Source organism: Hippocampus guttulatus, chromosome 23 (assembly GCF_054856545.1).
Source record: "Hippocampus guttulatus isolate MCC_2025c chromosome 23, RoL_Hgut_1.0, whole genome shotgun sequence".
In the NCBI taxonomy this organism is placed as follows: domain Eukaryota; kingdom Metazoa; phylum Chordata; class Actinopteri; order Syngnathiformes; family Syngnathidae; genus Hippocampus; species Hippocampus guttulatus.
Genome location: NC_141283.1, coordinates 3,978,229 through 3,991,263, shown reverse-complemented (window position 1 = coordinate 3,991,263; position 13,035 = coordinate 3,978,229). Strand labels below are relative to the sequence as shown.

General features: G+C 42.7%; 1 protein-coding gene and 1 long non-coding RNA gene across 2 annotated transcripts; one reads left to right on the top strand and one right to left on the bottom strand.

The window, feature by feature from the left end:
• The first annotated feature begins 1,489 nt into the window (after positions 1-1,489).
• On the top strand, positions 1,490-11,364 carry LOC147185786 (EH domain-containing protein 3-like). Its single transcript, XM_086104264.1, has 8 exons — positions 1,490-1,716; positions 4,482-4,658; positions 5,741-5,838; positions 7,019-7,160; positions 7,233-7,332; positions 7,402-7,572; positions 8,465-8,629; positions 9,211-11,364. The coding sequence occupies exons 1-8, from the start codon at positions 1,490-1,492 to the stop codon at positions 9,742-9,744; spliced, it is 1,614 nt and encodes a 537-aa protein (XP_085960390.1). The 3' UTR covers positions 9,745-11,364.
• On the bottom strand, positions 1,565-8,520 carry LOC147185787 (uncharacterized). The gene is made up of 3 exons (XR_015099451.1): positions 8,395-8,520; positions 5,766-5,807; positions 1,565-1,707 (listed from the first exon to the last, which is right to left on the bottom strand). It is a non-coding gene; the product is annotated as an uncharacterized LOC147185787 (long non-coding RNA).
• Positions 11,365-13,035: the final 1,671 nt, after the last annotated feature.

Here is a 13,035-nt window from a genome sequence, read left to right as displayed (position 1 = left end):
ACCTGGTGTGCTCTACTGGAATCACCATCAACATCCTCTCCAGCTCCAACCACCTAGCCATCATCTTGCATATCAACATTCCCACCCCTAAACCCAAACTCAAGCGCACCATCACTTTTCCGACAACATCAAGCTCTCTGACACCATCTACAACCAGCTGGCCCCTCCCTAGTCCTACACCCTCAACCTGTCACTCCTCCACTAACCGATCAGTCATTCACCCAGTTCTCCTTTGATCAACCCCTATAACTGCTTCAGACAACAAAGTGTATGCAGAAAAGTGGTGAAGATTGCACGACTGTCTGTGTCCTGTGTTATTTTTGTTATTTTGACTTCAAAATGGCGCCGCGTGAGTGGCTGCCTTTCCAGCAGCTCCTATATTTTGTTGTTCTACTTCTTCCTTTCATAACTTTGCTGCTGTGAATCGGGAATTTCTCCATTGCGAGACTAATAAAGGTTTTCCTTAATTATGACCGCCACAAACACTGATTCATGCCTTTATCGCCTCACGACTCGACGACTCCAACAGCATTCTCTCCTTGCATCCCGCTCTTCGCCTGTAGGAGGCGCACCATTTCTCGGCTACGCACGGGTCCGGTTTGGGTTGCCGCATCACTGGGCGGGGCCAAAAGGCCGCTGTCGTGTAACTTCCGGTAGGCTCGGGTTTCCCAGCGAGTCGGTATTTAAATACGAGCTCCGTAGGAGGGGAGAGAGAGTGACCGGCTGCCGCCCCATAACGCTCCGAAACACCAAAGCTCAACTCTTTGTCGCTCGTTGACTTTCATTTTTAATTCCAAACGACACAAATCCACTTTTATGAGCGTGTTTTGACTGCAAACGGTTGGTGGTGGAAGGAAGGACAACGGCGGTTGACAGCGTCGCGGCAGCTCAGTGCATCATTGATGGGATTCCTGTGCTCGCCCACGGCCCCGTAGCGGCATTGGGACGCTAATATTTTTTTGGACATTACAATATATTGTATTAAATCGAATATACAAAGGTGTGTTTTTGTCCCATTCGGAATATCACGGGCTTGGAGGGAGCTGGAAGAACCCGGATGAAGAGAATGCAATTAGAGTGTCGTCTGTAATTGGCACAACACAAAACCATCTTGACAGCTTGGGTATTGACTTTTTCCTCTCTTCTAATAGCATCGTATTATCTGCTTAGAACCACACGCAACATTTATTTAGAGCATATATTCCCTTACTTTTAATTCTATACCACGAATTATTGAAATTATTATTATATATATATACAGGTATATATATTTGCAAAGTAAAACAGAAGACATTGGTTGGCATATTGTGCTTAGTAGCCCCAGTTGGGCACCGTTGTGCTTAATTTATTTTTGACATTTTCATGATGGCTCATATTTGAAGAGGCCATCCACTTTGTGCGCCCTTAAAGATCTAGGACTCACCAACCAGCAGACCACAAGAATCAATCAGCTGAAGAAGCGGCAGCAGCAAAAAGAAGCGCAGCCATCATGTTCAGCTGGCTGGGAGGCGATGACCGCAGGAAGAAGGAGCCCGAGGTCTTCCAGACGGTCAGCGATGGTCTGAAGAAGCTTTACAAGACCAAGCTGTTGCCGCTGGAAGAGAGCTACAAGTTCCACGAGTTCCACTCGCCGGCGCTGGAGGATGCCGACTTTGACAACAAGCCCATGGTCCTTCTGGTGGGCCAGTACTCCACAGGCAAGACCAGCTTCATACGGTGAGAACACAAAACAGACACAATTGGGATCAAACGGAGATATTAAAAGTTCATTCGATGAAGACACGCCCAACTGACTGTTTTCCCTCTGCTGCAGCCATCGAACATGCCACATAAATAGAAATAGTAAATAGAGCCAGAGATAACATTTTGGTTGTCTCATGAAGTTGCATGTTTTTAATTATATTAATGTAAACTAGGACCTGGTTAGTGGTTTGAATTTCAGCGCAGGCTTTCCTTTGTGGAGTTAAGTTGTTTCTGCAGAGATTCCCTCCGGGTACTCCAACTTCCTGCTACATTGCCAAAACATGCATGTTAGTTTCACTGAAGATTAAATTGTTCAAAGAGTGTTTGAGGAACGTTCTGTTGTTTGACGACAAGTTAACCAATGCCTAATAAAAACAAATATTAACTAACAAGAGCCACATTTGATTACCCCCCCCCCCGTCCTATTTTACTTTATATCCTTTTTGTGACATTTGTTGTCAGTGTGGCCTGAATTTTCCATCAAGTTAAAATACATGCCAAAACTTTGGTTGAGCCCAAAATTACGACTCCACTTTTGGTGGCTTTCTCTTTTAAGAATTACTATCTTGGAATGTGTTGTTTATTTCACGGAGTGCAAAGTGGGAAGACGACTGCTCCATGGATGCGATGGGAGCCGGATGTCTGAGCTCATGCCGAGTTGACGGTCCCCGAGGCTCAAGGAAGCCTCGGGAAACATATCGGTGTGGCGTCATGTTTAGATTAGCCAAGGCTCTCCGTTGTTTGAACCGTCGGCCATTTTTAAATGTCATTGAATTAGTCCTTTCAAGCCAGCGAGGATGGTCTTTAGCAACTTCCTGCATCTCCTCCTTCCTCACTTTTGTCTCTTCATCATTCGTTTACTGATGCCAACTTTGCAGCACACCCCCCCCCCCCCCCATCCTCCACCCACATTTTAACACGACAACGAGGAATGTCCAAAACGCTTGGTAACCTTTGGTCACGCTCGCCTGCAGTCACACTTCATGAATGATCCATTTCAATATTTAAACCAGAATATTTTTTTTTTATTACCGTACCGTTACAGTTACAGATTAAAATGTTTATTTTAAACATATAAATATAAGGCAAACCCCAAAAGGATGATACGTATGTTGCATGACGTGCTATCAAACACTGGTACACAGTCGTACGCGTGTATTGCACAACCTGTCGGCGGAGATGGCTCCACCAGGCGCTGCTTGCTCCTCAGGCAAGGTGTGTGTGTGTGTGTGTGTGTGTGTTTATATATCTATGTGTGTTCATTGTAAAGATGTTTTTAAAAAAAGTGGGGGTGGGAGTCATCCTTACATCTGTTAACGCTTAAAACACTGACAAGAAAATTAATAGTCGCACCGTAAATCGGCCTGCGTTTACAAGACACGACATAGTAAGATCGTTTGCACTGCTTGTAACATGTAAGATGGGGGATTCAAAACCGGAGCACTCGTTGGGTCAGGAGTCACTTTTGGTAACTTTGAGAAAAAAAAGCGCGATACTCACTATAAATCATAGAAAATGCCATTACTGATGAAAAAAATAATCTGTTTTAGTGATAAGCGTCTTGCAATGTTGGACCAATACAGGGGTTGAAAGAGTCATTTGTGTTGCCAACAAATGGCTCGAGAGTCATTTCAAATCTTGACAATTGATTCCGATTTCTGCTCGAGACGTTTTGTACATGAGAAAGTTGGCTAAATTCCAGAGATGGGCATTCCGTCCCTGGGATGGAACAGTCCATCCATCAGTCATTTTTGGGACAGAGGACGGTGGATGAGAATTTTTTTTTCCCCCAAAAGGACCGAAGTGAGTTGTCAGGTACCACCAAGGAAAACGATTTCCTTAAAGATCACCATATTGTCGCCCTAAAGAGCATTAGCTCACGTTGGGAGGATCGGCAGGGAATTAAGCCGATGTAGCCACGAAAGCCGTGTCGAGCCATCTGCCCCAAGTTGATTGGGAAAAAAAGTATGAGAAATATGGTCGGTTGACCTATATAACGTTGCGTCCATATTTTAAATTAAAAGGGGAATTCTTATCAGTTGTTACTTGTCAGAAAATACGATAACTGTATTATCAGTCAGAAAAAACAATTACAGATGACCATTTCTGCCTAGCAACAAGTTGCAAAGGTTTCACGTGACTTGGAAAACTAGTAGAGGCATCATCTGTCTCCCGCAAAAACCAAACACCGTTGATGTAAATACAGCAAGCTTGACTTACAACACCATTGACCACAGGTGTCAAACTCAAGGCCCGGGGGGCAATCTCAGCCCGCCAGATCATTTTATGTGGCCCGCGAAAGCGAATCATGTGTGGCAACTTGCTAAAATCTGTACCGAAATGTCAAATTGTCATGTGTAATAAATATCGTTGAGATTTTGCGATAACTTTGTTACCCAGTTTACACTCATTTGAACAATCTGAGGGAAGACGTACTGTAACTCCAAATTGGCCCGCGACTACAATGAGTTTGATATCCCTGCTGCCTTGACTATCATTATAGCCGAAATTCTCTCCTTTCGCTTCAGTATAGCTTATAGAAGTACGACACTTGCAATGTTTCGCCGACTTGACTACGTGCATACCTCACATATATTTTTTTAACCTTTTGTTTTCATATATTTTGCCTGGAGATCAAAGTTGGAGAACTTTCACCGGAGTCCCACAGAGTGCTTTTTAACTCTGCTCTCATCTTATCAAAAGCATCTCATCACGGAACGCCTCACTTGCCCCCACAGTTACCTGTTGGAGCAGGATTTTCCCGGGATGCGCATCGGCCCCGAGCCCACCACGGATTCCTTCATCGCGGTGATGCACGGCGACACGGAGGGCGTGATCCCCGGCAATGCCCTTGTGGTGGACCCCAAGAAGCCCTTCAGGAAGCTGAATGCTTTCGGGAACGCCTTCCTCAACAGGTTTGCGCTTCGCCATGTTGTGACGCTCTCGCGCCAAGTATGCGAAGTGCGAGGTAGCAGCGAGCCAAAGTGAGAATCCGCAGTGGGGCGCTACATTCCTTTGTGATTGAATTTCCTTGCCCTCACCAATCGGGCTTTTGCTCTACCCGCTGGCGGTCATGTGTGTTGCCTATGTATGTAGGTCATGCCACAGTGACACTAAACTGCAAAATTCTCATCACATCCAGGCTAAGATGAAATAAAAACTGACCAAGAAAACTGTATTTTGGAACCTATGCCTAAAGTCAGCCATTTTGGTCTGTAGCCATTTTAGGGTTGTTTTGGAAACATTTGTTTCATCATGCCTTTCGTCATGCAACCTAAAATTTGGTAGGCATGTCTGTCATAACTAGACCTGCAAAAAGGTTTGTTCAGTCACGCTAGAAAATAAACTAAGTCTGCCACTTTTGATTTGGGGGGAACCCCCCCCCCCCAAAAAAAGTCCCCCAAAACCCAAAGACATACATTACTAAAGATATTGTTGACTTGCTACCAAAGTTGATTTACGAGACAAGGCGGCACTAAATTGCTAAATGTTTGAGTTTTGGTCATTCCACAAAACACTTCATAACTTGTTGCTGATGAAGATCCTGCCCTGAAGAAATTCATCAGCGCTCCTTCCTGGCACTGGCCAGGCACTAAGTTGCCTCATGACGCTTCATTTTGAGTCTTTAATGAAACACACTAAACATTGCCGACATTTTGACTGAGTGAGCGGGTTCGGCTGTGAGAGTTTAGTGGAATAAAAAGACAAGCAAGCAGTGATTTAAATGGTTACGGTAGAAAGTTCAGCGTTTTTGTGTGCAGAGAACAGATGTTAGTTTTCTTTGAAGCATGTTTTGTATTTACTTGGGCTCGCCTTACCGGACAAAAAGTGCATCCCCCCCTTTTTCAATTTGTTTCAGAATAATCACTAGAGAAAGACTTGCGTTGTATTATGCATTTGATGCATGCAGGTCACGCATTTACTGTGCATTTCTACAGCTGGCCGCCGAGTTTGTTTTGACACGTTTACACAGTCTTGGTCATCTGCGTGTGTGTAGGTTTGTGTGCGCCCAGCTGACTAACCCAGTGTTGGAGAGCATCAGCGTGATTGACACCCCAGGGATCCTGTCAGGAGAGAAACAAAGAATCAGTCGAGGTAAAACAACACTATCGTGACACAAAGGCTGTTTCTGCCTGCGTGTGTGTGCATCGTGCGCGTTCATTCACCAGACCCCCGTTCGTCTACCCAACACCCGACCAGTCCCATTGAATCCTACAATGTCAGCATTTCGGAGCGGGGGGGGCAGGGGGGAGATTATGTCCCTTTGGTTTCAAAGAGGAGTTGATAGCGTCCAAAATGAGCTTTGATCGGTCGCGTGCTTGCATTCCGGCATGCAGTGCGAAGCTAAAGACAATTAACTCATGAGACATACTGTACATGTAGGAGACCTGGTTTGTGTCTGGATGTCTTCTTTTGTTCCAATTGCATTGGTGTAAAAAAAAAAAAAAAAAAGTTTGAATGAACGAGCAAACATTACACATACCACATTGCAGAGACATAAAGGCAAAAGGCAAGTCCGAGAATCCTTTTCGGTCTGCTGTGGTGTCACAGAGCGGTTGCATTCCCAACACTACACGGTTGGCATCGCCATACCAACGGCCGACACGGACAAAAGAAGCTGGATAACCCAAAACGGCACAATGTCCACATTTGATTTTACACTCCTGTCTCTCTTGTCTGACTATTTCTTTGGTCTCTACGCACCCCTGTTGTTGTGTGTGTGTGAACACTCTTTATGTGTGTCCAGAAGAGGAGCTATCGGGCTATAGCTGCCTCCGTAGATGTCCTTATGGAGGTATTGTCTGTTAGATGTCGACGTGCTACTAAATGAGCAGTTAGCAGTGTGCTACTTTAAGGCTTGGAGGAATTTGTGGACTCCTTTCTTGCTCTTTTTTTTTTTTTTTTAATCTTGTAACATGGGTTGCAAAAAATACACGCACAATTTAAAAAAAAAAAACTACAATTGCAATACCATTTACAGATTTGCTCCACCAAATTCGCGTTCTTGAGCAAACCATCAAGGCGTCGCTTGTTGGTTCTGCGCAAGCCGCACCTTAACACAATTTTTTTTTTTAAAGCGTTACTGCTACTACGACTACTGCGCAGCTGACACTTGGTTGCAGTCAACACTTTAATGAGAGTGACTTTGCATGGTTTGCCAATTTTTGCACGTCACCATGTCACAAAATGATCTCATTGCTTCTATGGTGACAAAACAGTCATGGTTCATAACCGACGTGTTTTTTTTTTTTAATTATTCTTATTATTTTTACAGGGTACGACTTTGCAGCCGTCCTGGAGTGGTTTGCCGAGCGCGTGGACCGGATCATCCTGCTCTTCGACGCTCACAAACTGGACATCTCTGACGAGTTTTCCGACGTGATCAAGGCGCTGAAGAACCACGAGGACAAGATAAGGTACTTCGAGGACGGGGGACCTTGCGAATCATATGAAATCACAATTGCTGTTTTGCTTGGTTTTATCATCAGGGTGGTGTTGAACAAGGCCGACCAGATCGAGACTCAGCAGTTGATGCGAGTGTATGGCGCGCTCATGTGGTCGCTGGGAAAAATAGTCAACACACCTGAGGTAAACATCTTTTTTAAGTTCTACCAGAGAAGCAAAGCGATCTGTGCGTCCCTCTTTTGTCTCCGGCAGGTTATTCGCGTGTACATCGGCTCCTTTTGGTCGCACCCGCTGCTGATTCCCGACAACAGGAAGCTGTTCGAGGCCGAGGAACAGGATTTGTTCAAGGACATCCAGTCGTTGCCGCGCAATGCCGCGCTGCGGAAGCTCAACGATCTGATCAAGCGGGCGAGGTTAGCGAAGGTAACGCTCGCTCTTCCGAGACTCGTGTCAGGATGGTATGAAAGGACCTCTCTCCCATATGTACATTTTGCGTGTTTTCGGGAGAAAAGTGTTTCCTGCCGTCATCCGGCTGTTTAGAACAATTGGGATCACATGTGAATGATTTCCTCTTTTCCTGCCTGAAGACAGATACTCAACCACTTGTCGGAAACACTCCAATGCATTTTTCCTGTTTGACAGCTGATGTGTGTTATGCTTTGAGGTCATGAGACAGACTTTGGGGGGTGGGGGGGGGCGACTTATGTTGCTAAGGATGCCGAATTTCCTTGATTGACTTCTTAATCTGAGGGCTAATTTGGCTAGCCCAATTCCTAAACAGGGCTAATAGTTTGAGATTTTCATTTCATTTTTAATTCATTTTTTGTTCCTTCAGTTGGATTGAAATAGCTTTTAGAGGATGCTAGTTATCTTGTGTAGTTATGAGTTTCAGTATTATTATTTTTACTTTGAAAAAATATCGTTGCTCTCCTGTGAACATCAGATGCCCATTTTTAATTTTTATTTTTTAACATTAATGGCATGTCAGCATTTCGGACATCCTATTAACTTAATTTTTTTTAATGACAAGAATGGACAAGTGTTTTTTTCACATGACAGCGATGATATGGAATATTTATGAGGTGGATGATTGACAAAAATAAAAAGGTCACCAAGTAAACCGCAATTGTCAAATGGCTGTTTGTTTGTCAAACGCCCCCAAAGTTCATATTAATTGAAAAAGATGGAAACAAAGGACATGTTTGCTATGTTTATAATTCCGTTTTCAATTGGATCTTGGATTACCGTGTGCAGCTGTGCTTGATGTTGTCACTTTCCTCCTTGTCCTGATGCATCTTTGAATCCCGTCACGCAGGTCCATGCATACATCATCAGCTCTCTGAAGAAGGAGATGCCGGCAGTGTTTGGCAGAGAGAACAAGAAGAAGGAGCTTATCGCCAGCCTGGGAGACATTTACAAGCGCATCGAGAGGGAACATCAGATATCACCTGGAGATTTTCCAAATCTCAAGAGGATGCAGGTAAGGATGAGGAAGATGATCTGTTCACCAATAGTTCACAATGATGTGCTTTTTTTTTTTTTTTTTTGGGAAGTAGTGAAGTCAAAATACTCTATGAGCTTCAGTTGATTTTTCAGGTATATGCTCTTTAACTGAGTATTTTTTTTCTGACGGTTTTACTTTTACTTCCAACTTTTTAAAACAGATATTTGTAGTACCTTCAACTCCTTACTTAGTCAAAATAGGCTAAGCACTTTTTTTCCCCCAAGAATGTGAGAAGGACAGAAAAGAAGGCGAAGTGAGGATCTGGGATCTGCGCTGGTGTGGCTGCTTTAGAGCGCCTCGTTGTTGGCCATGAGTGCACGCACAACAAGGGGAGGAAAATGAATGAGTAGAATTTTTTTGAAGTCCAATTTGAGAGATAGCATGTGCACCCAGGCATTTTCATTATTTTGAAGACAAATTTTATGTGCTTGGTGATTTTAATAAATCAAATTAAATTTGGTCTTGTCTGCGGTGTGTCAAATTTAGAAAACCTTTCACTTTACAGGGACTTTAAGGACAGAGTTTTAGTACTTTTGCCATCTGTGCCTCCTTTCCAGGACCAACTCCAAGCTCAGGACCTCACCAAGTTCCAGCCCCTCAAGTCCAAGCTCCTGGAGGCTGTGGATGATATGCTTGCCCACGACATTGCCGGCCTGATGGTGCTAGTACGCCAGGAGGAGACACGGCGACCCAACCCCGTGGTCAAGGGCGGCGCCTTCGACGGCACGCTCAACGGCCCCTTCGGCCACGGCTACGGAGAGGGTGCCGGCGAGGGTATCGATGAGGCCGAGTGGGTGGTGGCGCGCGATAAGCCGGCCTACGACGAGATCTTCTACACGTTGTCGCCAGTCAACGGCAAGGTGACGGGCGCTAATGCCAAACGAGAGATGGTTAAATCCAAGCTGCCCAACACGGTGCTCGGGAAGATCTGGAAGCTGGCCGACATTGACAAGGACGGCATGCTGGACGACGAGGAGTTTGCACTGGCCAACCACCTCATTAAAGTGAAGCTGGAGGGACACGAGCTGCCCACCGAGCTGCCGGCGCATCTGCTGCCTCCTTCGAAGAGGAAAATACCAGAGTCAATGTAAATGTCACAAATGATTTAAAAAACAGAAACGGTAAACACTTTTCCACTAGGAATGGACTTCATAATCCAGTCATTGATTGAATCGATTAATCATATCTTGGAGCAATGGAGGCAAATTTGATGTCAACTGGAGCAAGTTGATATTAAGGAACAACTCTTCGGATCAATGCATGATACAGTGAACCTCAGTTTATCGTAGAAGATCCATTCCAGACCCACCCGCGATAGTTAAAATCTGCGCTATGGACTTTATAAAAAATAAACTGTTGATAAATAGTCCCCCCCCCCATCCAGACACAATTAAACTTGTGAAACAATATTTAAATTAGGGCCCGACCAATTAATTCATCGGACAGCCAATTTAATTGGCCAAAATTAGCTCTTTTATAAGCCCACCCCCCAAAAATTGGCCAACTTTTACATTTTCCTCTTTGTTGTAGAGGTACAAATACTGATGGGCAACAAAGTGTTGTAAAACAGTCAAATGTTTTGCCTGTAATTCATATCTTTGTTGTAAAGTGAACCAAAAAAAAGTTATTTGATTCATTATATCGATTTTAATGGGAACAACGGTGTAAAACTTATGCAAATGGCGCAAATGATCAACCGAACGTTCAGTGTATCGTAAAAGAGAAAAGACCAATAACAAAGATATTTTAGTGAAATTGAATTGAAAAAAAATAGTGTATATACAATTTTTTTTTTTAAAACAATCACATACTGATGTAGCTGAACCAAGGATTAAGAATGTAAAGTCCCTGTAAAGTGAAAACCGAGTAGAGTTTTGTTAACAACCTGACAAATTTCATCATTAAAAAAAAAAAATTCAATCATTAAAAAAAAAAAAAAATCAAGTACAGAAAACAAAGCTTCAAAATTGTGAACAATCAAGCTACTGTCAAATCTCTGAATTCACTTTACAGGATCTTAAGAAACACTGGGACACAATGGGAGTCACTCAACAATGTGAATAATGACAGAAATGTTGATGCACAGGAATTCTTTTGGGGGGGTGAAGGATTGGCTAAAAATAATAGAAATAACGTAGTTTCGCCTGGTAACAACTGTTTTTGGAGTGTTCTGCCTCATTTTTGGGAAATGAGTCCAAAGGGTTGACAAAAAACAAAAAAGTAGACTAGATCAAATCCCCCCACACCTCCCAAAAAACCCTTAGTGTTCAAAACGAGGATCGCGGGGATATGATGGTGTGCCAATGTTCCGATGTTTATACTGTGACTTAATATGTGTACTTCTATTGCGTTTGTTATATTATTGTATGAGACCATTATGTATTAAGCTAACTCTCTTCTAACTCCTCAGTGGCAACACACCTTTTTTTTTGAAGATCATTAACATGAATTGACACTTTGGTATAGCTGTACTCATTACCACTGACGTTACCTGACTGTCGCGCAATATGCCAGTATTATTATTCTTCACTCCACTTGATTCGACTCCGAAAATACTCAAAATTTTCTTGCGACACATTAACAGTCTGAGCGTGTCCGTCTCTTATCATGTGAATGTGGTGTCCTTCAAGAAAACTGCTTGCATTCCAAAGCGCACACGTTTATGCTGGATGTCTCGCTTCCGATCAGCACAATAAACTTCATGAAAAAGACCCATGTCTGTAATTGTCATGTTTTTACACATTTGTCTGTTTAAAAAAAAAAAATAATCCAACTGCTTAAGCAATTTATACTCCCTTTGCGTAAATTAACCAGGAACAATTTATACAGACATACAATATATATGAAATGTAAAATATACAGTATAAAACAATTGCAAATAGAAAAATAGTGGAAAATGTTTCAGTGTGTAAATTGTGCCATTACATTTCTAAATGTTACGGCATTTTAATAAAAAAATTTAAAAAAACACAAAATATCAATATCAATTTTAAGAATTGGTCACTAATTTACTTCTTCATGAAATCTTATCAGAATTTTGAAAAATTCCGAACAGCCATTGTTTTTTGTACTCCTCCCTCAAAACATGCAACACTGTCCTCTTGCAGGGAAAGTTCTCCTCTAACATGCACTTCCAATCTCACCTTGACTCTGACATCCCCGCCCCCCCCCACACACACACACTGTAACTCAATGGGGTGTGTGGTGTGGTTATTTTGAGGACGCATGTATTTCCCGGAAAAAGGAGACAGTGAGACAGAGTCGCCCAAAATGATATCTTATCTGTCCCATGAGGAAAAAATATATATATACTGTACAATATAACAAGTAACTGCTTTGTCAGTGGTGTAATATGACAGTGACGCACAGCCATGTGATCAATGTGTGCGTTTGCGTGTATGAGGAAGCTATACATCACTGTTAAACATGTCAACACATTTTCCCCCCCTCCCATGAGAAATCATGGAAACTGAAATAAATTGTTCCAGGGTCAAAATAGCCATTCCAAGCAAAAACGTCTGACTTCCTGTGTCCCAGGCGACATTTCTACTAAACTTCATGATGTTAAGTGAAACAGGGTTGGACAAGGGTGTGGAGTCACAAGTCACAAGAAGGGAGCGGCGACACAAAGATGTTAATTAATGGCCGACGTCATGGAAAAATTGACAAAGGTACTTCTTGAAGGGTTAATTGTTAACTGTTCATATTGTGACGGTCACTTCAAGAGTCAGACTACAACATGAAATAGGCCACCAGGGAAAGAAAAAAAAAAGATAATGCTCAATTTTTATTGCTTCACAGTTGAGTGAGAACTTCGTGCCATGAGGCTCTGCTGCCACCTAGAGGCTGCTCACATACTCTTCAAGATTCATATTTTTAATCATGAAAACAAATTGACTCAGTATTTTTATAAGACGATGGAGAACCACGAGGGCTTTATTTTCTCTCTTCTCATGTAATTGAATTTGAAATAGTGTCCATTTCATCGTATAGACAAGAAAATGTACAACCCAGCACGGCTCTAAATGACAAAAGAACTCATTTTGAACCGCCGCTTCACTTTGAACAATTTATCCATAATTACCAGTATGTTTGCTGCATGACCAGCAGACGGCGCTCTTTCTTTCATTCCAGACTCTCTGTAGTTTCCAAACCCGATTCTTTTAGTTTACTCACCCACAAATATAGATTATAGCATATCCTTCACATTTTTATCAAATTAATATATTTTCATCGTACAACACTGAAAAAAATGGCCCAACGTTACACTCTATGCACTGTCCTTATACAATGTTTATTCCATTGTAAATTTACTGATTCCGGTAAAATACAACCATTATCGGAACTGCTAGCAACAAAAAGGAGTACACTTCGAAGTGAAA